The sequence below is a fragment of the Pelodiscus sinensis genome, chromosome 13, assembly GCF_052426305.1.
Source record: "Pelodiscus sinensis isolate ZL-2025 chromosome 13, ASM5242630v1, whole genome shotgun sequence".
NCBI classification, from domain to species: Eukaryota; Metazoa; Chordata; order Testudines; family Trionychidae; genus Pelodiscus; species Pelodiscus sinensis.
In genome coordinates this window covers 4,572,404-4,600,223 of record NC_143064.1, presented here as the reverse complement: position 1 = coordinate 4,600,223, position 27,820 = coordinate 4,572,404, and the positions used below count along the sequence as shown (strand labels likewise).

The following is a 27,820-nucleotide window of genomic DNA, read 5'->3' as shown; positions in this document are numbered from 1 at the left end:
CCACTCAAAGAAAGCAGGGGACCGATATCCAAATCAAATTTCAACCCTTTTTCTCGACTGGTTCTCCCAGCCCCTTGGCCGACATCTTTGCTACGTGCCTAAGTTAACTCCTTAGTCACCGGGTGCTAGTCAGCACTCCTCCTGTTCATGACAAAGATGAAGGGAATCCCATTGTCCTTCCTGTGGAAAAGTACAGTAACAAGATAGTGTCTAGTCCCATGAGCGATCACGTGTACCAATCATCTTTCCATGCATGACTCAGTTCTTTCCTAGTGGAAGTCACTGCCCACATGCTAATCTGAACATTCACGGGAAAGTCCATGCTGTGAGGTTGATTGGCTCCCATGCTTTATTATGAGCGTAAGGGTCCTTTTGATGAGCCATTCCACTTGAATAGTCCTTCCATGCTTTTTGGCTAAATATTTTGTGGGCATTCCCCAGGATCAAACATTTGAAATGAGGTAATTAGCCAGTGCTCACAACTTCAAATACAAAAATGCGATGAGGCTAGAAATAGCCTAACCATAACTGGCAAATCATAACCGTTGCATAGACACCTCACTTGGCACGAGTTGCACAAGATTTGTTGCAAATCTAAAAGAATGGTTGCATCAGTGATCTATATGGTCATATTTTAATCCAATAATGTCACGCTTGTTCACTTGCATACCTAGAGAGAGGAAATGTGAGTATGTCTCCTTGATACCATTTGAGCAGGAAAATACTGCAAGGTATACAAATTAGGCCATGTTTGCTCAGTGAGCTCTTGAATTAGTCCACTTTGTGGTATAAAGGCAATAAATGTAGAACGTTCCTTGGTCTTGCAGAGAGGATTGGTAAAACGTGGAATTCTGTCTTCCACATTTGCATACTTCCAGAAACTAATGAGAGTTGTGTATGTATATTGGAAGGCAGAGTTTGGCCCTGAATACAGATGTCTAAGCACTGTATTGATGTGCACTAGCAGAGAATTTAGTCCCCAGAACCTTACACAAAAATTAGTGACCCCCCCAAAAAAAACCCCTCTAAAGAAGACTCAGAGGGGTAGCCATCTTAGTCTGCAACTGTAAAAATAACAAGCAGTCCTGTGGCATCTTAGAGACTAACACATTTATTAGATCATGAGCTTTCATGGGTAAAACCCGCTTCATCAGTGGGGTTTACCTAGGAAAACTCCTGGCCTAAAACATTTGTTAATCTCTAAGGTACCACAGGACTCCTCTAATGAAGAATTAGTGCAGAAAGCTAAATCTCAATAACCTCTATGAATGCATAAATATTTTCCTTGTCATGGTAGAATGTCCGCGTTTAACATTTCCTGATTTGATGTAATGTACAGGTTGGCAAAAAGTCTGTGTCCTTCTTAAATTAAGAAATTTGATCTAGAATTCTTGTTAATTTCAAATCAACTGAGAGTGTGAGTGAACTTGCAATCCTAGTCCATTTTTGTAATCAATGTTTTCTATAAAAGTGGACATTTAATTAAATCATAGCGTTTGTTGTTTGAAATGTATCTTAAGTTTGAAGAGTTTACATATTCCTCAGAACTTGCCTGCCTCTGATATGGTTCAGTTCTACACTGGATCTAGCCATGACAGCTACAGGTGTGATGTGAATCAGTTGATGAACAGCAGTGTGAATGGTACCTCAGTCTTAGCAACAGAAACATGTTCTAGTATTCGTTGTTCCATCTTAGGCCTTGTCTACACTACTGCAGGCTGTTGATCTAAGTTCGCAACTTCAGCTACATAAGTAACATAGCTGAAGTCAATGTTCTTTGGCCTACTTATTTCGATATCTTCACTGCAGTATGTCGACAGCTCATACTCTCTTGTCACCTCCGCTTACTTTTCTCATTTTGGTGGAGTACCAGGGTCAATGGACAGCTGCTCCGTGATTGATTTATTGTGTCTATAGTAGACACAAGAAATTGACCCTCACTGGGATTGATCACTGCCCATCGGTCCAGCCCATAGTGAAGACCTGCCCACAGAGTTTGTCTCTTGATTTCTTGTTTTGTTTTGTTTATATTTTCAGAAGCCTTCGAAATTGTAGTACGGCATGCAAGAAACTACACCAACACCATGTTTAGGAACCACTACCAGAACATGGGGTCCAGAGTGCTTAAGTTTGTCGGAGAACTTTTTACAGATATCTCGCTTTACATACTGGGCTCGGACATCAATGTGAATGACATGGTCAATGAATTTTTTGACAGCTTGTTCCCTTTAGTCTACTCTCACTTGATGAATCGAGGCTTCCCCAATCCCTCTGGAGAAATGAGCGAATGCCTGCGGGTAGCGAGGCGGGACCTCAGGGTGTTTGGTAATTATCCCAAGATTATGATGACCCAGGTGTCAAAGTCGTTGCAGGCCACGCGGGCCTTTCTACAGGCGCTCAACTTGGGGATCGAAGTCATCAACAGCACTGACCACTTGAAGTTCAGCAAGGAATGCGGACGAGCACTGTTAAGGATATGGTACTGTTCTCATTGCCAAGGGCTCCTGATGGCCAAGCCTTGTGCCGGATACTGCAGTGTTGTGATGCAAGGGTGCCTGGCGAGTGTGGTAGAGATAGATCACCACTGGAGAGAGTATATTCGGTCCCTGGAAGGGCTGACCAAAGGCATGTACGGAATCTATGACATGGAACATGTCCTGCTCAGTCTCTTCTTGTTGATACGAGACTCGGTCATGTATGTTCAGAAGAATGGAGGGAAGCTGTCGGCAACCGTGAGTTTTTTAAATGTTTCTATTAACTCTCTACTGCTGCCATTTTTTTCCATATGATCCAGCTAGCCATTGAACCCAGGGGAGCCACGCATGTTGTAGGAAAACTTCCCACTGAAACAAGCAACTCTTTTTCCCACGTTCCGTTGCCTGGTCCATTCTGACTTGTGAGATTAAGGCCAGATCTACATTGGGGGAGAAAGTCAACCTAAGCTTCGCAACTCCAGCTATTTGAATAGCGTAGCTGGAGTCAAAGTACCTTAGGTCAAATTTCCACGGTGTTCCCACTGTGGGAGGGTGTTCCTCGTGAGCCGGTGGAGTACCAGAGTCAACAGGGATGCCATCAGCAATCGATTTAGAATGACTTTACTAGACCCTCTAAATCAAATCCCAGGTGGTCGATTTCTGCAGCGTCAATCTCCCCGTAAATGGAGTTAAGCTCTTACTTGCAACTGCTGTATCCGAGAACTGGAGTTAATTCTTGGATCAGACTCTAGGTCGGGGTGGGGAACCTTTTTTGGGTTGGGGGCTGCTGACCCACAGAAAAATCACTTCAGGGCTGCACACAAGTGAGAAGCCCCTGACTGAGAAGCAGAAAGACACTCCCCATGTTCCCCTCACTCACCAGAGCCTAGGGGAGCCCAGGATAGTGGACTTTGTGTGCCCCAGCCCTGCGAGTGGGTGGCAGTGCGGGCTCCCTAGTGCGGAGTCTCGGGGCTGGATCCTGGCAAGCAAGGGGCCACATCTGGCCCCCGGGCCTGAGGTTGCCCACCCCTGCTCTAGCTTGTCAGGAGCTAGGAATTTGCACTGGTGATTGGGTTCCAGGGGAGGTTGACTTGGGTGTCTCAGCAGCCATTCCTACCCATTGATTTCAGGGGTTGTATGAGACTCCCGGACAAAGGAGACCAGCTTGGGGAGTTGATGGGGGATCCATAGGACTTGGGCAGGGATGTGAAGGGCAGCATGTGATGGGAGAGGGACCACATCCCTTCCTGGTTTAACATTAGCTGTCAGGTGCATGGTTGCTACACACTCCCAGGACAGCACACCTTGCGTTGTACACTCCAGGCGGGGTAAAAATCAATGCTTTTTTTTTATTTCCAATTTCTTGGATATAATTTTGTTTGTTTTGGTCTTCAAATGATCATTTATTTTTTCTTTTTCAAAACGAAACCCGTTTAGAAATGAAATCTGAATTGAATGCGGAACAGGTCACAGCCTCTCTTGCAATGTTGACATATGATGAATCCATGAGCCTTTGAGTTGAAGGCTGCTTTTCTTTAAATTAAATTAATGGAGATTGCCTATCTCCTAGAACTCCTTGAAAGGTCATCGAGTCCAGTCCCCTGCCTTCACAGCAGGACCAAGTACCATCCCTGACAAATTTTTGCCCCAAATCCCTAAATGGCCCCTGCAAGGATTGAACTCACAACCCTGGGTTTAGCAGGCCAATGCTCAAACCAATGAGCTATTCCTCCCCACCAAAATGGGGATTCCCCATCTTTGGAGAACGTGGGTATTGATCCTACTGCCTCTCACATGCAAAGCAAGAGCTCTACCTCTTGAGCTAATTCCTCTGTAATTTTCTATTGAAAGAACGAGTGGGGAATATCTAGCTTCATGACCCTGGTCGAGTAAGTCAGGTCCCCAGGGCCCTGCCAAATTCATGGCCCATTGTGGCCAGTTTCGCGGACAGGGGATTTGAAAATGGGTACGTTTCACATGTTCAGCTGTTTGAACCTGGAATTTCACAGTCTCGTAACCGTGGGGGGTCCTGACCCGAAAGGAGATTGGGAGGGTCACAAACCTGCTGGGTGGGCGGGTGTGTGTGTGTGTGATGGGATTGCCCTCCTCCCTGCTGTGCTGCCTGCAGAGCTTCCTGCAGTTGCAGGAGGTTCCAAGAGGGAAAAGTGGGTCTGATCTCCCCTGTGTGGCTGGGAGCGTCCCAGCCAGGGGCTCCTCGCTGCTAGTCCTGCCCAGCTTGGGTGGGACAAGACCTGCTGTGTATCTGCCCTGCTGCAGGAAGCTCTGCACCGCCTAACCCACACTCATTTCTTGTCCTGTCCTTCCCCTACCCAGTTGGAGCTAGGAAGCCCCCTTGGATGGGGCGCTCCCAGCAGGACAGGGAAGATTCGATCCAGCTCTACGAGTCTCCTCCAGCTGCAGGAGCCCCCGGCTGCAGCCCAAACCCAGACAGTGTCCTGAAGCAGGGAGAGGCACCCGGAGTGGGCTCTGGTCAGGTCCCACCCTCCCGCCACGAGAACAGTTTGCAGGGGAGGGACAGGTCCTGTCCTTCTCCTGCCCCGTCTGAGCTAGGACGCCCCCTTGGGTGGGCTGCTCTTCAGAACAAGGAGGCATCCGATTTCACGGGGGGAAGGGCTTGTTTCACGGTCCGTGATGCGTTTTTCACAGCCATGAAATTGGTAGGGCCCTACCTGTGCTATACTAAGGTACTGATCCTGCGAGGGCCCCAGGGTCTGTGGTTCTGGGTGAAGAAGACTGGCAAAGTCCACACAGGCATTGGGACCTGACCTCCAACTCCAGGAGTCACCATCATGTTTCTTACCAGCACAGCATCGAGGTGGTCTCATACTCCTATGTCGTAGCATCTCCCTACCTGTGCTCTGATTGGCTCAGTTCTCAATTAACGAATATTTATGACTGCACCCACCATGGAACCTTATACTGCAGCCCATGAGAAAACACTGATCTACCCAGAAACTACTAGAATAGGTGGTCCTGGGCACTTTGGTTAAGAGGTCTTGCTCCATGTGGACACAGACCCTGGCCTTCAGGGGGTGGGATTGAAGCGGAGACCTCTGGAGCTTAATGTATGAGCGAAAAATCACATGGCTCTTAGCTAAGGCTGTAGCCGACTCATGAATCTCGAAGGGTACGTCTACACTGCATGGCTATTTCGGGATACCTCCGGTATCCCGAAATAGCTTCCCCGCATCTTCACAAAGAGCCCATTATTTTGAAATACTTTTCAAAATAATGGGCAAGCTATTTCGGCATCCTGGTGACCCTTGTTTCATGAGGGTTAAGGGATGTCTCAAAATAGCACATTATCTTGACATTTGGCGCCGTGTAGACGTGCCCAATTTCAAAATAACCTATTTTGAAATTCAATCGAAATAAGATATGCCATTAAATTGCGTATCTTATTTCGCCTTTAGGGTGCTGTGTAGACACACTCTAAGTGGTCTTGGTGCTACTAGAAGAGACAGAGCACAACACCCAGGAGGTGTGTGGGTTGCACATGCAGTCAGAAACCCATTAATTTCCGAGTCTCTGTCTCTAAACGCCTACAGTACTTCAGTGGAGAAGTCCTATGGGCTACACGAGCAAAAGTCTTGGATTGTCAGAAGAGCCCTGCAAATCATAGAATCATAGGACTGGAAGGGACCTCGAGAGGTCATCGAGTCCAGCCCCCCCGCCCTCAAGGCAGGACCAAGCTCCGTCTACACCATCCCTGACAGATGTCTATCTAACCTGTTCTTAAATATCTCCAGAGAGGGAGATTCCACCACCTCCCTTGGCAATTTATTCCAATATTTGACCACCCTGACAGTTAGGAATTTTTTCCTAATGTCCAACCTAAACCTCCCCTGCTGCACTTTAAGCCCATTACTCCTTGTCCTGTCCTCAGAAACCAAGAGGAACAAATTTTCTCCTTCCTCCTTGTGACACCCTTTTCATAGAATCATAGAATCATAGACTAATAGGACTGGAAGGGACCTTGAGAGGTCATCGAGTCCAGCCCCCCGCCCTCAAGGCAGGACCAAGCTCCGTCTACACCATCCCTGACAGATGTCTATCTAACCTGTTCTTAAATATCTCCAGAGAGGGAGATTCCACCACCTCCCTTGGCAATTTATTCCAATATTTGACCACCCTGACAGTTAGGAATTTTTTCCTAATGTCCAACCTAAACCTCCCCTGCTGCACTTTAAGCCCATTACTCCTTGTCCTGTCCTCAGTAACCAAGAGGAACAAATTTTCTCCTTCCTCCTTGTGGCACCCTTTTAGATATTTGAAAACCGCTATCATGTCCCCCCTTAATCTTCCTCATTCGCAGATGTCAACATGGATATCCGCGGCTTATTTTTACGGATGCAGATGCATATTTTGTATCCAGAACTCTGTACGTTTTCAGATATCTGCGGCTACCCGCTTCCGCAGTTGAGGCTGGGGATACAACATTTTGTATCTGGGCAGGGCTCTTAGTTGTTAGTTCATTTGTTTTCCTGGAGGGTGGGAGTTTATGTAACAAGGGAGACGAAGAGGAGTGTGCCCCCAGATAAAAGCAACCCGGTGTCAAAGCAGAACGCGGTGGGGAGAAGGGATAACTTTCTTCAGGCTGCAGCCTCTTGGGTGGATGGCAACGATAGAAAAAACCTGCCATGGCTGGAGGGGTGAAAGCAGCCCTCTCCCGCAACATGGGTAAGAAATTCCTGGCTGAAAAAGGAGTGGTGTGTAAAATGGAAATGCTAAGACTCAGTGACACGAGGCCTACTTATCAGCAGAAACGGCCCCTGACTTGGGGTGACTTTGAAGATGACGACATGGACACATCCGAACAGCTAGGATCAACAGAGGAGTAAGCTTTTTTTGTTCACCCATTTTCTGGGCTGCCTGCCAGGCCTTACTATGCTAGTGACTGATAACTTAAATTCGGTCAAAAGTTTAATGGCTTCTGAATTTCAAAATGCTCACGTTTGAAATATAATTGGCATGTTCGTGTGACGCGAGAGTTTGCTGTTACTGCTGGACTTCGGGAATGATTGTTTTATTGCTCACTAGAATCAAACATCCGAGGTGACGTTTTTTTAGGCATTTATGAACTTAAACGTTTTGAAAAAAAAAAAAGTTCTAGCTGTTTGGTGGGTGGCTAGAGAGAAGGGTTTAAATAGATTTTGAAAATCCGTACGATTTATTGAGTCAGGTTTAGAATACATACTCCCGGTTAAACTGTGGGGGACACAAAGCTGTGGCCGGAGGAATCTTTCCTTTCCAAACTCGTTGCATTAAAGCAGGGGCTGAGAGTGACTGGGTCTGAGGGTTTTGTTTCAGAGCCCGGTGTAGACAGAAGAGCTGGGAACATCCATTACCTGCAACTTTAGAATCATCGGTTGCAGTCAGCGGTGCTGCCACTAAACATGTGTCAAACAGTAAATTACCTGTACTGGAAAAATCATCCAGCAAAAGCCATGGTTGAGTGTGTACCTGGACCATCAAATTCCAGGCAGATGTCTTGGATCAAAGGGTTGCTTGGTTTATTTATGCAGTAAATTCTCCCTTTCCTCTTCTTCAGAACAAACTTTTCATTGATACGGTTCAGTCATTATGACCAGGCTCCATTACACCCGGCGGAGCAGACATTGCTGGAAGATGGCTGGATACAGGGTATGAGGAGCAAACTGAACAGTTTGTAAAAAAAAAAAACACTGAGAGGAAAGTCCTAAAATCCTAGGGCAGGCAGAGACCTCCGGAGTCATCGAGTCCAGCCCCCTGCCCAAAGCAGGACCAACCCCAACTCAATCAGCCCAGCCAGGGCTTGGTCAAGCCGGGACTTAAACACCTCTAGGGATGGAGATTCCACCCCCTCCCTAGGAAACCCATCCTAGTGCTTCCTCACCCTCCTAGGCTGTGTCCAGACTCAGGGTTTTTTTCGGGAAAAGTAGCCTTTTTCCAAAAAAACTTCCCCTGCGTCCAGACTCAAGCCGCGTTCTTTTGAAATTAAATCGTAAGAACTCGGCTTTTCTTTCGATAGCGGTAAACCTCATTTCACGAGGAAGAACGCCTTCTTTCGAAAGTTCCTCTTTCGAAAGAAGGCGTTCTTCAATGTAAATAGGGCTTCTTCGAAAGAGAGCATCCAGACTCACTGGATGCTTTCTTTCGAAAAAGCAAGCCGCTTTTTCGAAAGTTCAACGTGCAGTCTAGACGCTCTCTTTCGAAAGAGGCTTGCAGTCTAGACATAGCCCTAGGGAAATACTTTTTCCTAATATCCAACCCAGACCTCCCCCACTGCAACTTGAGACCATTGCTCCTTGTTCTGCCATCTGTCACTACTGAGAACAGCCTCTCTCCATCCTCTTTGGAGCCTCCCTTCAGGAAGTTGGAGGCTGCTCTCAAATCCTCCCTCACTCTTCTCTTCTGCAGACTAAATAAGCCCAAATCCTTCAGCTTCTCCTCGTAGGTTATGTGCTCCAGCCCCCTCAGCATTTTCATAGCCCTCCGCTGAACCCTCTCCAATGTGTCCACATCCTTCCTGTAATGGGGGCCCCAGAATTGGACATCATACTCCAGTGCCAAATAAAGGGGAATAATCACTTCTAGATCTGCTGGCCATGCTCCTCCTAATGCACCCTACTATGCCATTAGCCTTCTTGGCTACAAGGGCACACTGTTGACTCATAGCCAGCTTCTCACCCACTGGAATCCCCAGGTCCTTTTCTGCCAAATTGCTGCTTAACCAGTCGGTCCCCAGCCTGTACCAATGCTTGGGATTCTTCCGTCACAAGTGTAGGACTCTGCACTTGTTCTTATTTAAACTCATCAGATTTCTCTTGGCCCAATCCTCTAATCTGTCTAGGTCACTCTGGACCCTATCCCTGCTCTCCAACATATCTACCTCTCCCCCCAGCTTAGTGTACTCCACAAACTTGCCGAGGGTGCAACCCATCCCCTCATCCAGGTCATGAATAAAGTCGTTCATCCTAAAGCAGGTCTGCATTTCAAAGAAGACCCTATAACGCTGGCAGGAGAGCTAATCCTATGTCTCCAAGAGGCAATAGCTATTTCAGAGGGAGACGTTCTCTGGGCAACATAGCACTCTCTTCACCAGGGGACAGGTTGGTATAACCATGTCGCTCGGGTGTGGCGTGCGGCATAGTTACACCGATGTAATTTCGTCACCCGGTTGGTGGAGCAATGTAAACAACAATCCAGCCATAAGTGCTGGTGTGGCGATGGAAGGTGGGCCGGGTCGCCTGTCTTCCAGAAACCAGTGATGTAACAGGAAATGCCCAAACAGCAGGATACTTAAAAGCTGACACAGACTGAAAGCAAAAATCCAAGTGTCGGGTGTTTAGCTTCGTCACGGTCAATGCTGCAAATGTAGCAACGATGAGAACTGCAGAAGAAGCTAACGAGGGGAAGCTGAAACTGGAACATGTGGCTGCAGGGCTTATTGCATGCATCTCTTAGCCAGACTCAAGTGCCACTCCGGGAATAAAACCAATGTGCTGAAATCACAACCGACCTACATGACAACCACGCGGCTCCAGCTTCGCTGCAGAGAGGAGGCGGAGCCAGATCAATGCTCCTCCTGGATCTACCGTGGAATTCAGGGGTGGACGGTATGGGGCTGTGTGTGCAGACGTGGCCTGTTACGCTGTCAGTGAGGGAAGGGAACGGTGACCAACTAGATGGAACTTTCACAGCTGCCGTAGCCCGCACTGGATTGGAGAGAAACAAGGAAGAGGTTGAACACACCGCAGCCCGCACATCAGCCCGCGGGGAGATGGCTGCTTCTGGCTGACGCTGCTGGAATTCGGAAAGAACTTGGAGGGACCTGGACAAAAGAAGTGCCCAGCACCACGGTTCAGGTGCAGGCGGGAAAGAGACAGCAGGATCAAGCGAAGTACCTGGGTAGATGTCTTGCTGCTGAAGATGCTGCTGTGAGGCGGGTGTCTAATAATCATGCATCCGTCGTGCCAGCTCTAACAATGCCCAGGGCGGGCGGTGACCATTCAAACAGGACGGGGTTGCTGATGGATGATGTGTTAAAAGCAAGTCACCCACTGAACCTGTTGGGAGTCACTCGCTAAGCACCTGGAACCAGAGGCCGCTGATGTGAGAACCCAGCTGCGTACAGCGGTAGCCGGTTGGGCTAGCACCGATGGAATACTTATTTCATTTGGACCAAATTGTTCCAAGTTGCCAAGTGGATCCGGAGTTGAAAGAGGGAAACTTGTTTGTCTCTCCAGCCTGTGAATAGAAACGAGGAGGGAGAAGAGGAAATTGCTTCCATTAAAAGCCCGAAGGAGGCCACCTAAGGAGTTAAAAAAAAACAAAACAAATGGTCTGGTAGCACTTTATAGACTAACAAAACATATAGATGGGATCACGAGCTTTCGTGGGCACGGCCCACTTCTTCAGATGACCAGAGAAGTGGGCTGTGCCCACGAAAGCTCATGATCCCCTCTACATGTTTTGTTGGTCTATAAAGTGCTACCAGACCATTTGTTGTTGTTTTTTTCTGTAACAGACTAACTCGGCTACCCCCTAAGGAATTCAAGAGGCTGTTGTCTCATGTTTAAGAGACTGGGATGTGTTGGGACTTCCTATTAGGCACATTTGAAAAATTTCCCAAGCTGACCTGAAATGATCTGTTTAATTCACTGATTACAGTAAATCCCTCTTTCCTAAATCAGTCATCTGTAAACACAATCTATAAATCGTGTTTTTCTAAGAGAAGTCTTAAGTATCCAAACATTTAAGATGGTTTTTCCTTAATGAAAATAAATTATATGTCCTTTTTTAGTGTGTTTAATTAAATTCCATTTACCATCCCAATGCACAACTTAGTAAAAAAGTTAATTATCTATTAAATAAGCAATAAAACAGTCACCATTTTCTAGCATGCTAAATATGTACAATTAATAAGAATTTGAACATTTTAATCCATATAATTGCTTGAAGAAATGTGTAGTGTTATAGTGCACCCTGCTAGGTAGCCCAACCCCCAGAGTATCCAATCTGAGCGTAAAAGCTCTATTTAGTTGTGAGTCACCATGTTTTATTGGTTATATCAACCAATGAGAATGCACCTTTCGTTAGAAAATAACTGAAGTGGAAAAGTGGATTAAAATAGGAGAGTTAAATCAATCTACTCTGCACTCTGTGTTCTGCATTACTGCAATAGATATGGGGGGCTGTCTCCAGATGACCCATTCCCAAACTTGGCTACATTATCATCTCCGACGAGGGAGTGTTTTATTATTTATTAGAAGTGACCTGACTTTTAAATTATAGGGTGTGAATTTCTGCACCTCTCTGGAGATGGTGCGGCTTTCTCGTCCAGGAAATCCCGTGGCTTGTGTTAAACCCCGGGGAGAAATGGAATGCGGTAATACAAGACTGGTTTTGTGAAGAAAAGTTGTAAAGACAAGATCGAATTGCTCCGCACAGGTCTGGGCGTGCACGTAAGGAGATTGTCAGAATTAGCATTGTTTGCTTACAGCCCATTAGAAGCAGGCCGCTCGGCTCTGTGGTGCTTTTACTGTTGGCTGCTTGTTCCTGTCATTCTTGATGGCTGTTTACAAAAGAGCTGTGTTTATATAGGTCATTGCCGCGCTCTCGCTGGAAGTAATTCTTGTCTGTTTCGGGGCCACGCAAATGGATTTTGAGCGGTGCTGGGCACGGTGCAATTTTTACTCATTTAAGCGCCGTTCCGGGTGCTCCGTGATCGCCTGGCCCTTCTCCGTCTCTCACCCATCTATTTCCCCCCAAGCAGGAAACCTGATGCCGTACGAGTCCTGGCTGTGAAACTGTGTGGCAGGACCATTCCGGCCCTACCCCGAATATCGATGACACAGAGAAGCTGGGCTCTTCCCCTTTCTCAGCCAAGATGTAAGGGCCTGACCGGAAGCCCACTGAAATCACAATAGAGTGATCTAGTGATGTTGCCTGTTACTGACCGTGGTCCAGACCAGTGGCAGGCAACCTGCAGGCCGTGGGCGGCATGTTTTTACTGACATTGGCCATCCAAAGGCACCACTTCCTGCCCCACCCAGTGGGCATGGTTCCCAGTTCCCAGCCAATGGGAGCTCTGCTACCCCCACGTGCCAGGTTCCCAGCTGCCACCCAACACGCCAGGGGCTCTGTTGCCAGCCTCACGTCCTGGGGTCCTGGTTTGAGCCCCATTTGCTGGGGGCATCTGCTGCTGGTTGGCCCCATGCCCGAGATCCTGGCTGCTGGCCCCATGTGCCTGGGCTTTGCTCCTGGCCTCCACTGCGGGTGGACAGGGGGAAAGGGGCTCAGCCCACCCCCACTTTAAAAATATGTTCCTGCGCTGCTGCGGGGCCATGTTGGCTGCCGCTTCCCACAACTCCCATTGGCCAGGAACAGGGAACCCCGGCCGCAGGGAGCAGGGAGGGGCCGGGCCTATGGGAACAGGGAACCCCGGCCACAGGGAGCAGGGAGGGGCCGGGCCTATGGGAACAGGGAACCCCGGCCGCAGGGAGCAGGGAAGGGCCGGGCCTACGGGAACAGGGAACCCCGGCTGCAGGGAGCAGGGAAGGGCCGGGCCTATGGGAACAGGGAACCCCGGCCGCTGGGAGCAGGGAGGGGCCGGGCCTACGGGAACAGGGAACCCCGGCCGCTGGGAGCAGGGAGGGGCCGGGCCTACGGGAACAGGGAACCACGGCCGCTGGGAGCAGGGAGGGGCCGGGCCTACGGGAACAGGGAACCCCGGCCGCTGGGAGCAGGGAGGGGCCGGGCCTACGGGAACAGGGAACCCCGGCCGCTGGGAGCAGGGAGGGGCCGGGCCTACGGGAACAGGGAACCCCGGCCGCTGGGAGCAGGGAGGGGCCGGGCCTACGGGAACAGGGAACCACGGCCGCTGGGAGCAGGGAGGGGCCGGGCCTACGGGAACAGGGAACCACGGCCGCTGGGAGCAGGGAGGGGCCGGGCCTACGGGAACAGGGAACCCCGGCCGCTGGGAGCAGGGAGGGGCCGGGCCTACGGGAACAGGGAACCCCGGCCGCTGGGAGCAGGGAGGGGCCGGGCCTACGGGAACAGGGAACCCCGGCCGCTGGGAGCAGGGAGGTGCCGGGCCTACGGGAACAGGGAACCCCGGCCGCTGGGAGCAGGGAGGGGCCGGGCCTACGGGAACAGGGAACCCCGGCCGCTGGGAGCAGGGAACCCCGGCCGCTGGGAGCAGGGAGGGGCCGGGCCTACGGGAACAGCGAACCCCGGCCGCTGGGAGCAGGGAGGTGCCGGGCCTACGGGAACAGGGAACCCCGGCCGCTGGGAGCAGGGAGGGGCCGGGCCTACGGGAACAGGGAACCCCGGCCGCTGGGAGCAGGGAGGGGCCGGGCCTACGGGAACAGCGAACCCCGGCCGCTGGGAGCAGGGAGGGGCCGGGCCTACGGGAACAGGGAACCCCGGCCGCTGGGAGCAGGGAGGGTCCGGGCCTACGGGAACAGGGAACCCCGGCCGCTGGGAGCAGGGAGGTGCCGGGCCTACGGGAACAGGGAACCCCGGCCGCTGGGAGCAGGGAGGGGCCGGGCCTACGGGAACAGGGAACCCCGGCCGCTGGGAGCAGGGAACCCCGGCCGCTGGGAGCAGGGAGGGGCCGGGCTTATGGGAACAGCGAACCCCGGCCGCTGGGAGCAGGGAGGTGCCGGGCCTACGGGAACAGGGAACCCCGGCCGCTGGGAGCAGGGAGGGGCCGGGTCTACGGGAACAGGGAACCCCGGCCGCTGGGAGCAGGGAGGGGCCGGGCCTATGGGAACAGGGAACCCCGGCCGCTGGGAGCAGGGAGGGGCCGGGCCTACGGGAACAGGGAACCCCGGCCGCTGGGAGCAGGGAGGTGCCGGGCCTACGGGAACAGGGAACCCCGGCCGCTGGGAGCAGGGAGGGGCCGGGCCTACGGGAACAGCGAACCCCGGCCGCTGGGAGCAGGGAGGGGCTGGGCCTACGAACTGTCAGTGTCAGCAAAATCTCTCACACCCAGTGGGTCTCGGGCCGGGACCTAAGCATGCAGGGCAAGCAGCAGAGCCCCTGGCATTCGGGGTGGCAGCTGGGAACCTGGTTCCTGGGAGCCTGGGGATACCGCAGCACGTCTCTCACCCTTATTTCCTGCGCCTGTGTGGCTCTGCGGCCCCTTTGCCTGCAGGTGCTGCTTCCCACAGCTCTGAACCGTGGCCACTGGGAGCTGCGGCGCCTTCAGATGGACAATGTCAAGTTGCCCCTCCCCTCCGGTGTTTACATGGAGAGGTGTGACGAGTGAGATGAGGGATCTGTTATTGCCGGTGGTTTTAGTATGACACCGGCAGGAGGCAGGATGGCACATACCACTTCCATAATTGATTTAGTTCTTTTTTGAACCCTGGTAAAGTCCTGGTCTTCCCAACATCCCCTGGCAAGGAGTTCCACAGGTTGCCTGTGTGCTGCGTGAAGAAAAACTTCCTTTTGCTTTAAACCTGCTGCCTATAACTATGTTCAGGGTCTCTTGTGAAAAGTTTGTAGCAATTGGCTCTGCTCATTCTATGAGGAATAACACCTATTTCTAAATTGCTATTTTGAAATAGGGTCAGAGTAGACACTCAGCTGCTGTTATTTTGAAATTTCTACTCCCCAGAGTCATTCAAAGTAATTACTCCCCAGTGCTTCCTGGGACTCTTAAGTTGAGGTAGTGTGTACACATTAAGGGAGCCTTCCTTGGACTAATTTTGAAGCTTCCCTCTAGTATGGACACGCTATTTCAAAATATTCAGAGGGGTAGCCGAGTTAGTCTGTACAGGATAAACTTAAAAAACATCTAGTATGATAGCACTTTAATTTAAAAAAAAAACTTCCTTTGAAATAACCTCCTGGTGTAGACATAGTCTAAATGTCTTCTAAGAACCCTGAAAGCAGTGGCAGTATTGGGGATTCTGCTAAACAATATTGACCTCCCATGGGCCGGCAAATTATCTGGTTCAGCACCGGTCAGGTCCCGAGGGTGCCGGACGAGAGAAGTTCACCTGTAGTTGCATTCACTGAAAATCCGTGGAGTGTTTCAGTGTTCCTTAAGCCAGCACCTATGCACTGCAATTCCCAGATGGGATTTTCATGGCATGCGTTTGTTGATCACGTTGTAGTACGTAATGTAACAGAACTGATGTAACGGATAAGATGTTAAAGTAATATGTCAATCCAGCAGCATGGACAGTAAACCTGGTCTTTGAAGACAGTCTCAGTAAAATTCCTGTGGCTTTAAAAATATCTTGGAGATGTTAAAGTTATATAGCTAAAGACGTTTTGATCTTAATAATTTTCTTACATAGGTACGATAGCACCTGGCAAACATTAAATTGTAAGGATTTGATTTTGACCTATAAATTCTTGCTTTTGTTTTTGCCCTGGCCAGAGCTGAGAGACTGATGAGTGAAAAATTATTTGTGAATACTTTAGTGTAATCCGGTATGTTTATCAATAAGTACCTTTCTGGTACTTAAATCTTGAGTATAGTTTTTTAAAAGCCGGGAAGCTCAGCAGCCGGGTTACTTTAGAAAATGGGATCTATCCTCCTAAACATCATTGGATCCTAAGTCACCTTTGCTAGTGGGACTTAGGTTCCTAAGTCACTTAGGTGAGCTTGAAAGTGTTACCCCTTGTTTAGATTGAAGAAAGAGGCCATGGCTCTGAACCATGGTTTTGTCACTACTATCCAGAGAGTTAGAGCCTTTCAACATGTCCGTGTTGGTTGCGGTTAATTCTATGATCCCCTGTTCAAAAGCTTTGATAATGCCACTGTTGAAACACCCGCTACCCTTACCTCTTTCCTGGTTCCTGGTGAAATACACTCCATTCTAATTGTCCTTGTTCTATGCACATCATTTATAGAATACGAAAAGAGCCTGGCTCTTCAGAACTGTGTTGCCGTGTATCTGAATTTCTGGTGGGTCCAATAGGACATATTTTACTTTTTGTTCCTCTTAATGGTAACAGAGTTGGGAAGCAAAAAGAGAGGAGTCAAGCTGTGTTTATGGCTCCTTTGGTTTTGGTTGGGCATTGTGCGATAGAATGTTAAATTGTTTTTGCAGGATACCACTGTTAAATGATGATTAAACCTGTCATTCGAAAAACAAATAGAGTGAGGTCGCTGATTCCAGATGTGATTTTTTTTTTAAATCTCCATCTTAATTTTGTGTAGCTTCACTTACTAGAATTGTGCCTATCCCCATCCTTTTGAACAGAAGAGTTCTAGCCTCTGAGACCTCGTTCCACTTCAGTAGAGTTGGCAGCGGCAGCTTCGTTAAAGAAACCTTCCAGTTTATTTCTTTTTTAACAGCCGCTTTTAGAGGCATCTTGAGCACACTTCACGGCCAGTGTATAAAAGTCCCTTTGTGGAACACGGTCGGTGCTCAATCCAATAAGTATTGACACCAATAGCAATCTTTCCATTAACTTCCATAGGTGTTGAATCCAGTCCTTGATACTACCCTTAATTCTACGGCTAAGTCTACACTGGCCCCTTCTCCGGAAGAGGCATGCTAATTTCTAACTTTGGAATAGGGAAATCCGCGGGGGATTTAAATATCCCCCGCGGGATTTAAATAAACACGGCCGCCGCTTTTTTTCCGGCTTGGGGAAAAGCCGGAAAAGAGCGTCTAGACTGGCGCGATCCTCCGGAATAAAGCCCTTTTCCGGAGGATCTCTTATTCCTACTTGCAAGGAATTCCTACTTGCAAGGAAAAGAGCTTTATTCCGGAGGATCGCGCCAGTCTAGACGCTCTTTTCCGGCTTTTCCCCAAGCCGGAAAAAAAGTGGCGGCCATGTTTATTTAAATCCCGCGGGGGATATTTAAATCCCCCGTGGATTTCCCTATTCCAAAGTTAGAAATTAGCATGCCTCTTCCGGAGAAGGGGCCAGTGTAGATGTAGCCTACCAGTTTGTGGTCAGAGTAAAAAATGCTTCCCGAAGCTACTGGGTAGTAAGGGTGAGAGTATTACAGCTTGACTACACTTTTAAAATCAGGCAGTAAGTACAAGGTGCGTGTGAGTTATAAACAGCTGGGCTCCTTGCAAACAATCTCAACTAATGTCAGAAGGAGCCTATGAACCACTTAAGTTTAATGCTTGTTTTTTGGCTCTATGAGGTCATGCCCTTTCCGGTGGTTAAGGAGAGTCCGAGTTTATTGCCGTTGCTGCTTTGCACTGAGATCCAAAGCATTTCAGAAGCTCTTTTGTCCTAATGCGCTCTCATTTCGCGGTACAATGGTTCACTTGCACAGCTGTAGACAATGCTCGGGAAGGCAGCTCGGTGATAGAAAGCAAATAAAAATGTCAGGAATGAAATGAATGTGGTTTTATGGCCCAGCGCCTTGTACACTATCCAATTGCTTTCACCACATAAAACCATTTTTTCGTATCTCATAAGTTGTATTTTATAGGCAGACCAGTTTGGCTCTCCCACCCCTGAGCTCCCTCCCTCTGATAACATGATGTAACTTCTGCATTCCTCTTATTGCCTGGGCAGGAAAGACATTCCTCCAGTCCCCCTTGATGAAACTCTCCTCTCTGGGTTCCTAGAGCCCTGGCACAGAACCCCAGGAAAGTGCCTGGTACAGTTCTGCCGAGGGATGTAAGAGGTTAACTGATAAACATCAGCCTATTGGTTTCAATTATGGTGTCCCGTAGGCCCGCTCCCGGCATGTGCCGGCTCTTGGCTGCCGGCCCCGCTCCTGGGGAGCCAGCTGCTACCCACTGCTGTGAACTCTGCAGTAGAAGCGTCCCACCCAGCTAGAAAGCCCCCCAAACGGGTAACCGTGTAATTGCTAAGATTTTTAACGGTTACACGGTTACTGGTTTTAAACCTTTTTTACATCGCTACTTCTGCCCCAAGGACTTCCCTGAACCCAAGTCTCCGGGAGGGCAAACTTGACATTAATAACCCTTTAAATTAGGGTGGACCAGCATGGCCCGTTCACTGGCTTGTCTGAAGCTTTCAGCAGCATTGGAGGCGCTTTGCCACTTTGAAAGATTCAGCTCTGTTGTCAAATCGACTCCAGCCTCCTTTGAGAGTCCACCCCATTCGTTGTATGGGAGCAGTATGTTCACAGTTGCTCCAGAGCTCATGAGCTTTGCCTACCAGCTGATTCATTTGAGATTCATGAGAGCAAGCTGAGGAGACTCTTTCACTTTTCTTTCGGGAAGGAGAAACAGCCGCAAGAGATCAGAGGAGAGATAAGGTTAAACAACTGGAGAAAAATTCTAACTGTGAAGTAGATCCTCCAGGGGAGTGGGAGAAGGCCAAAATATTCAGCCTGGGTTAGCTAGCAATAAAGGCATAGTTAGCCACCTATGTACCTGGTCTTTTTTTTTAAGGGTGTGAAGCATGCACAGCTTTAAAGCAGCCAAGAGCAACCATCAAGGTCAGCTAATCAGGTCCCATATTGCAATCCAGAGTTGATTGTATCAAACTTGATTGCCAAACTTTACCCAAGTCATTTAAAATACGATCCAAGGGGAGACCCTCAATAATCAACTCATTGACCATCTCCCAACCATTTGCCCTACACGTTAACAAGTACTCTTGGGCAGTTACCCCCAAGTGCTCACTTGTGGTGTCAGTTGACTCCTTAAGCGGCGAGGAGTCCTGTGGCACCTAATAGACTAACTGAAGTGTTGGAGCATAAGCTTTCATGGGCAAAGACCCACTTCGTCAGATGCATGTAGTGGAAATTTCCAGAGGCAGGTATAAATATGCAGGCTGGAGATGACGAGGTGGATGAGGCCCACTTCTAGCAGCTGATCTGGAGGTATAAATAGCAAGAGAGGAGAAGCTGCTTTTGTAGTTAGCAAGCCATTCACAGTCTTTGTTTAATCCAGAGTTGATTGTGTCAAACTTGAAGATGAACTGTAGCTCAGCAGTTTCTCTTTGAAGTCTGTCCTGAAGTTTTTTTGCTGCAGGATGGCTACCTTTAGATCTGTCCACGGAGATTGAAGTGTTCCCCTACAGGTTTTTGTATGTTGCCATTCCTAATATCTGATTTGTGTCCATTGATTCTTTTACGTAGGGACTGTCCAGTTTGGCCGATGTATATAGCAGTGGGGCATTGTTGGCACATGATGGCGATATTACGTTAGTAGATGTGCAGAAGAATGAACCAGTGACAGTATGGCTGATCTGGTTAGGTCCTGTGATGGTGTTGCAGGTGTATATATGTGGGCAGAGTTGGCACCGAAGTTTGTTGCAAGGATTGGTTCCTGAGTTAGAGTTATTGTGGTGCGGCGTGTAGTTGCTGGTGAGAATATGCTTCAGGTTGGCGGGGTGTCTGTGGGCAAGGACTGGCCTACCTCCCAAGGCTTGTGAAAGTGAGGGATCATTGTCCAGGATGGGTTGTAGATCACTAATGATGCATTGGAGAGGTTTTAGCTGAGGACTGTAGGTGATGGCCAGTGGTGTTCTGTTGGTTTCTTTCTTGGGCTTGTCCCGTAGCAGGAGACTTCTGGGTACATGTCTGGCTCTGTCAATCTTTCTCCTCACTTCCTCGTGTGGGTATCGTAGTTTACAGAATGCTTGTTGAAGATCTTGTAGGTGTAGGTCTCTGTCTGAGGGGTCGGAGCATATGCGGTTGTACCTCAGTGCTTGGCTGTAAACAATGGATCATGTGGTGTGTCTGGGATGGAAACTGGAGGCATGCAGGTAAGCATTGCGGTCTGTAGGCTTACGGTATAGGGTGGTATTGATGTGACCGTCACTTATTTGCACCGTGGTGTCCAGGAAATGGACCTCCCGTGTAGACTGGGCCATGCTGAGGTTGTTGGTGGGGTGGAAGCTGTTGACACCTTGGGGTTCGGAGGGACTCAAAGGCAGAATGCAAGTTGGAGCCAAGGTTTTCTACTTCTTTTGCTCTCCACTTCTACACACAATGCACAGTCAACTTCTCCCTGTCACCCGTCCCTTCCATTTCACGCCAGCTGCATACCTGGGAGCTCCAAGGAACCCTAGCAATGTACTACAGCTCATGTAGTCAGTCAACTTTTTATGCTTTCTCCTGGGACTGGCGTCAGTGTCTTATCTCCATCCATTTTTTGAAAAAGGAGATCAGATGCTAACGTCGCCTTCCTGACACCACTTCTGCAGTTCTCACCCCGATCGCAGTGACTTCCCCAGACCTCCATTAATACGCATTGCCTATGGAAATATAACAACAATTAAAACAAATCGACTTTCCTTTTGGGAAGATTTTTATCCCCGCTAAGCTCTGCTGCTCTGGGAAGCTAGATGCATCTTCATGACTATCCATCTACTTATGCTTTTTACACTACAACCTCTTTTGGCTTCATTATCTACCACTGTAATTTCCACTAAGAACTCCATCTGAGGTCAATCACAGGGCATCTCTCGTGTTAGCGTCTCCGAGTTTACTTCCAACGACAGTAATCCCCAGGAGAGCTGCTATCTTAAAATATAACTAACTCTCCCATTAGCAGTGCTGCCAAATGTGCTGGGAACAAAGCAGAAATGCAAAAGTGGCCCTACGCAATGCAAAAAACAGAATACAGCATTGCTTCCTTCAAGTGGCACATTCTTTTCTTTTTCTATTTTTTAGTCTCTGGAAGATGAAGTTGCGAGCAATGAATTTTCCATTTAAATTAAAATTCTCCATAGGAGTGGCTTGCATTCATCACTGCAAAGTATTTTCTGATTTCCCCCCTTGGATTGCAAAAGTGCTTTGCAAACCTGCACAAAAGACACCGTGTACAAATAAATTGAAATAAATGATGGGGAAACGTGAAAGGTTGGCTTTCCAGTTATCCACAGCGTTGAGTGAACAGACTCATCGCTAACAGAATTCTGGAATAATCTCTCTTGATTAGTGCCAAATGAGCTTGCAGTTCCATTTGTCATCTCTAACCTGGTTCTGCCCATTAATAAACCCCCGGGGGTGCAAAGTCTCCCTTCAGATGTGTGCACGAGGGCAAAGTGTGCCTCTAACTACATTTTTCTTTGAAGGAATCGTTTGGTTGTGATCTGACTTCGGTAAGCTGGGTCTATAGCCTACGGCTATTTTGGCAGAGGTATTTCCATTTTAAAAAGAGCAGCCGCTGGATTTAGCAATTATTTGTGGAGGTATATCCATCTAATCTAATTGGTTTTCACACCTGTTTCCCTAGTAGAAATAATGTTTTTCAAGCATGGTCCTGAAGAGATAGTGTGCAGTGCACGAGCCCTGTGCCTTGTGGGTAGGGACAGTCATTCCTGGCATGATTTAAATGTGTGCATTACTTTGTAGAGTTTATTTGCTCCTCGACTCTGCGTGGACGAGATATTGGCCCGCACATTGAACCAATTGTGTGACTGTGGTTCCTTTGCCTTTCTTTCATAATTCACTCATGTTGTTACCTCTTTTCAATAATCTCTGGGAGGCGTAAGGGACTCTCTAATCCTGTGAGCGCCTTCCACGACTTCTTATCTTGCAATGGGGATGGAACTTCTTGCCGAGTCTGGCCCAGAACTCTCCAGCAGCCCTTTCTGCTGATGGCTATGGATTGCCAACATGTTGTGCTCCCATGATATCTCACCACTGTTCGGTGTGTATATGAGATCGCAAGGGGAAAATGGTGCCTGTTTGTTCTGGGTTGTCCAAGCTAAACACCACTGAGGTTCTGAGCAGCCACAAGTAAAGACCCCAATGTGATAGCTGGGAAAACGACCGCTGTTTTCAAGGATCTAAAAGGATGTTACAAGCGGGGGAGGGGGGGGGAGAATTGTTCTCCTTGGCCTCTGAGGATAGGCCAAGAAGCAATGGGCTTAAATTGCAGCAAGGGAGGTTTAGGTTGGATATTAGGAAAAACATCCTAATCGTCAGGGTGGTTAAACTCTGGAATAAATTGCCTGGGGGGGTTGTGGAGTCTCCATCACTGGAGATATTGAAGAGCAGGTTGGACAGACACCTGTCAGGGATGGTCTACATGGTGCTTGGTCCTGCCGTGAGGGCAGGGAGCTGGACTTGATGACCTCTCGAGGTCCCTTCCAGTTCTAGTGTTCTAGGATTCTGTGATTCTTATGCCTTTCAGAATGAAAGAGCAGTGTTGGCTAGCATCAAATAATCAAGAGTAATAATCAAGAGTTAGTCTGGCACACTGCCAAGCTCCTCTTATTGGAGCTTTTCAAGCCACAATAAGGAGAAACAATCCAGGAATCTCGGGGGGCAGAAATAGCTAACATAGAGCAAAAAAACCCCGACAATAGAGATGGCAATAGCATGGTATCCTTTGAAATGAGCGGGGGTGCAGCCGGGAGGAAGCTGGCTGACTGTTTCTTACGTAAAAATAATAAAAGCCATTGACTGGGCATGCCTGTGTCACTGTGGGGAAAAAGAAGAACATGTTTTCTAAGGTTGAAAGCTGGTTAGCGCTACACGTCTCCCTTGTAAGCAGGCTAAGCCCACGCCGGTCCCCCTGACACTGATGTGTAAAGCCGCAGGGTTACACATGCACCGTTGTGGACTCGTTTGATTCTTGTTCTGCCTTCATAGCGAAGGAGTAAATCCTGCTGGTGGATCAGAGCCTTGAGCTCCGCGGCTACGATTGCAGCTCTGCAGAGGGGATGGGCACACGCCATGCCTGCGAGGAAGGGGTTAACGACCAGCCCCGGGCTCATCCGGTCTGGGGCTGCGATAGCCATGCTGGGTGTTTGCCCTAAGAGGAGGGAACCCAGCCGAGGAGGGCTGCTGGGGAAGGAAAGCAGACGGGTTGTGCTTCTGTGGGATACGGGGCCTGGTTCAGACTGGGGTGATGGCTAGATCCCTTGGGCCGGCCCAGACCGGCTGGCTGGAGAAGAGCTATGGAAGCCATTCATTGCATCCAGGGCCATGATGGGGGGGTTGAGCCCCCCCCTCCTCCAGTGCTCCAGGTGCGGGGCCTGGAGCAACTTCGGAGGCACCATGGAGCTTTTAAGCTGGCTCTCCCCAGCACCAGCTCCGGCTCTGCCCTCTTGCTGCCTCTGTACCAGAGGCAGTAAGGAGGGGGAGGGGGGCTGCAAGTAGTCAACAAGATTAACTGATAAGCCTAAGATTATTGGTTAATTGTATAGGCGCCAACATGTTGACATCCCTAGGTCACGCCATTAGGGTGCATGCAATTTCTAGCCTTGTACTGTTCTGTAGTGAGTCTGTGTATGTGCCTCAGTTTCCCCGGGCACTGCACTGGTGCCCAGCTGTGGATGGGAGTTTTGGGTGTGGCTCTCACTGAGGGGAGGCTGCCCCATGTTGCCCAGCCCAACACGTACACAATGGCCCAGGCTCTCTTGTAACCTGAGTCTAGGTGGGGGTGGAACCAGGTGACACCTTTTGCCCGGGAACCTGGACAAAGGAAGAGGCGGGGTTGGTTGCTGAGTATATGAGTGTCTCACAGCTGGCTTAGAATACAGGGAGGGGGCCCAGGGCTGTGGCTCTGAGCCCCCCTCTGCCCAAGATGGTTGGTACTGGCTGCTCCTGCTTCCTGGGCCAACAAGTCTGTTCTACGCTGTGTCCCTGTGAACTAATCAATCTTCTGTTCTCCCTGCCGGCTGACAGTCACCTCTGGCCGCAGGGCACTTCCGTGACACCCTCCATATAAGCGGCTTGCTGGGATGGCGGGTGTAGACAACGAGTGTGCATTTTTTTCATTCCCAAAACACCTGCAAGCAAACTTTCCTCTGCAATGTACAGGTGGCAAATGTCACAGGCAAGGTGCTAACTGAGTTGTCGCTAAAAGATCCGCACAGGTTTAAAACATCATTTTTTCCCCTGAGTTCTTTCCCCTCAATCTTGAGTCATGCATACTGATTTACCGGAATTTACGGTTGCCAATCGGGTTGATGGCTTGCAGGTTGACAAAGTTAATCAAGATGCTATAATAAAGTCAAATCCATCCTCCAAACCGCTCGCAAGCAAACAGCATGCTGTTAAGCGTCTCAGTGACTTTGTATGTATTAATCCCCTCTCCAAGACAGCACCGTAACAAGGTTAAACGTGTGCTTGGCTTTCCATTATAAAGATATGTTCCATCATGCAGAACCTAGCCCAATGTCGTGTGTCATTCTGCAATTCATTTGTATTAACTACAGCTCACGCGAAAACAAGATTTGTGACGACAAAGTCTGAAAAAAGCCCTTGAGAGAAACATTTTGTATCAAATATTTATTTAGATTTTCAATAAACCGGATTTGCCTTTGAAAAAAAAAAAAGAATGAATCCCTTTATCGTGAACAATCTAATGAAAGTCCTTTGTACCTTGTGAGCCATATTTTCAGTAAATTATCTCTGTATTAACCTTTAATTGGATTAGACTGGAACCAATTTTAAGAAAAAAAATATTTTTATATACATCTGGTGGCTTCAAACAACAGAGAAATCTTTTTCTCTGTTCTTTGTTTTTCTGTCTTGAATGTAGAGCTTTGATAAGACCTTCCTTGGCCCTGACTGGATTAATTCTACCACCAACTAATCTCTGTATTTGGGATTTTTACTATTTTCTATTCTTTGCAATTGCGACACTTCTATTTTAAGCCTTATTTGAGAAACATATCTCAGTAAAATGCACAAGCACCCCCAAACCAGATTTACAAATAAAAGTGAGTGTATTGGTTTTGTTGTTTTTTTAACTCATTACTCTGCTTCAAATCTGGATAGCGTGACTGCTATTTTATATGAATGGAAAACCAAATGAATTTGGACTTTAAAAAGCTTGCAAACTCTTAACATAATTTAAATGCTTTGCTCTGTACACTACTATTTTATCTGAAAATGGACTTTAAAGGATTAGAAGAGAGGCTAAGGGAGCAAGAAATAGGTAAAGGGCTGTACCTCCAGGGTTAGTTTTCTGGAAAAGTTAGATTAGAGTTATGTTCATTTTTAAAAAGCAGAGAAATTGGGGACAAGAATGAGAGGTGTCGAATAATTTGTCTCTTTCGGCTTTTCTGCACCTATATGTTGCCTCAAGGAGTCGTCTAGTCCAACCCCTTGCGCTCTGGCAGGACCGCGTAAACCTAGAACATCCCTGGCAGGTGTTTGTCCGACCTGTTCTTAAAACCCACCAGTGACAGGGACTCCACGACCTCCTTTGGAAGCCTGTTGCAGAGATTAATTCCCTTAATAATTAGAAAGGGTTTTTTTCTGATCTCTAACCTAAACCTCCCTTGTTGCAGATTAAATTCGTTTTAACCCCTCCCCTCCTTTGTCGTCCTTCTCATAACTAACCGTACAAAGTTCTTTAACCTTCCCTCACCGGTTAGAATTTCTAATCCTTTCCTCATTTTTGTTGCTCTCTTCTGGACTCTTTCCAATTGGTCCCCATCTTTCCTCCACTGTGGTGCCCAGAACTGGACTCAGTACTCCAGGACGGTACTGGGTCCTTCCATGACGGCAGGGGACTGGACTCGATAACCTTTCGAGGTCCCTTCCAGTTCTAGTGTTCTATGATTCTATGAGCCTCCCTGCGAGACAATTTACCGGCTGTGTGTTACACCTGTTAAAACATCCCAGAAGCATATTAGTCTTTTTTGCAGCTGCCTCACACTGTGTACTCATATTCATTTTCTGGTCTGCTTCCCCATGATCCTTTTCAGCAGTACTATCACCGAGGTCGGTATTCCCCATTTTGTAGTTTTGCATTTAATTGTTTTCTGCCCAGGTGAAATACTCGTCACTTCTCTTTATTGAACCACACTGTGTTGAATTCACTCTAATGCATCAAGAGTGTTTTGAATTTTAAACTTGTCCTCTAAAGTGCTTGCTACTCCTCCCAGCTTGCAAATTTGATAAGCATCCTCTCCAGTCAGTCATTCAAGTCATTAATGGAAATATAGAATAGTACCAGACCCATGACAGACTTTTGTGGGAGCCCACCAGATACACCCTTCCAATTTGACAGAAGTAACTGATCCGTGATGATGGTCTTTCAACCAGTTGTACACCAACCTTCTGTAACTTCATCTAGATCACATTTCCATAGTTCGCTTATGAAAATACCATACAGAACTCTGTTAGAAGCTTTACTAACATTGAGGTTCATCACATCTACCACTTCCCCATATCAACCAGTGTTAGAGAAGAAACAGGCGAAGCAGCAGCGGATAGGGTAAACGGACCTTTTAATTGCAGATACTGGCTCCCGTTGGACCCCCAACACAATGTTGCGGATGAGCAATAATTTGGCACTAGTTACATTTTTTAAATTTATTTTAGTATGTTCCTTAACGTGTTTATATTACTTTTTAAAATTCCTATTTAGTAACGTTAACGTCTATACAATGAATATTAACAGGCAGGTAATGAATATTATTATATCCACCCCTAATTACTATTGACAGAATTTTTAATTAAATTCTGTCAATAGTCAAAAACACTTTTTTGCACTACAAACTTCGCAAGCCAGCAGGGTACAGAGATTACAAAGGATGTGACCCTGAAAGTATTTTTACTGAGCAAATAAGAGTAAGTAAGAGAGGCGACAAAGAAGAGCATCTGCTGCTGATTTATCTTTCTAGAATGCAAGAATCGAGGGAAAGAGCACGTTTGTACATCAGAAAGGATAACACCTGCTTTGGCCAGACCCTTTATTTATTTTTTCACACTGCAAGAACAAACGGGGGAAAACATGCTCAAAGGGCGATGCCCTTTCTGGCTGGACCCCTTCCCACTAACGTATACCCATCCCAGACCCCTATTCACTCTTACATATCCCAACGACTAGGTCAATAACCCTATTGAAGAAGGAACCGAAGTTGGTGTGACGTGGTTTGTTCTGGACCAATCCTTGTTGCCTATTCCGTATAGCTGCTTATTCTTGTGGTGCTTGCAAAGCAATTGTACTGTCTTGCTTAGATGCTCCTGCTAATACATTCCAGAATGTTAGCATTTTTTGACAACGGTATTACCCAACTGACTCCTATTTAGCTTAGCTGCTACAACTTCCAGTTCCTCCTGTTTGTTCCCCACACTCCTTGCACTTGTGTATAAACGTCTAAAACATGGATTAGATTCCCTCGCTGATTTTCTTCTTGTATCTCCTTTGACCAGAGTGGAATTTTCCAGGTCACTCCCAATGCCTAACTCTTTGTTAAGGCCACCTTTTTTATGCTAATCGGTGGACTTTTGTCACCTGCTCACAGAACCTCCTCCCTAGGTACAAAGAGATGTGCTTTCCTTTCTTGGAGCTCATCATGTCTGTCCATTCTTTCTTCTGACCGTGCAGATACGCAATATAAAACAGATCTCTTTTCACTTGCTTGCAATGAATTGGCCAGCTGTGATGGAGGTTAGCTGGTAAGTCACACTTCAGCTGTTTTATATAAATATGTACACTTGCTATTAAATTGCTAAT

General features: G+C 48.0%; 1 protein-coding gene across 2 annotated transcripts in view; it reads left to right on the top strand.

Annotated features, from left to right (window-relative positions):
• GPC3 (glypican 3) overlaps nt 1-27,820 on the top strand; it is a 309,949-nt gene that overhangs the window by 145,663 nt on the left and 136,466 nt on the right. For both annotated transcript variants that reach the window (XM_075941138.2, XM_075941137.2), the window contains exon 3: nt 2,038-2,732. In XM_075941138.2, the coding sequence (XP_075797253.2) occupies nt 2,038-2,732 (695 nt within the window). The remainder of the gene's footprint in view (nt 1-2,037; nt 2,733-27,820) is intronic.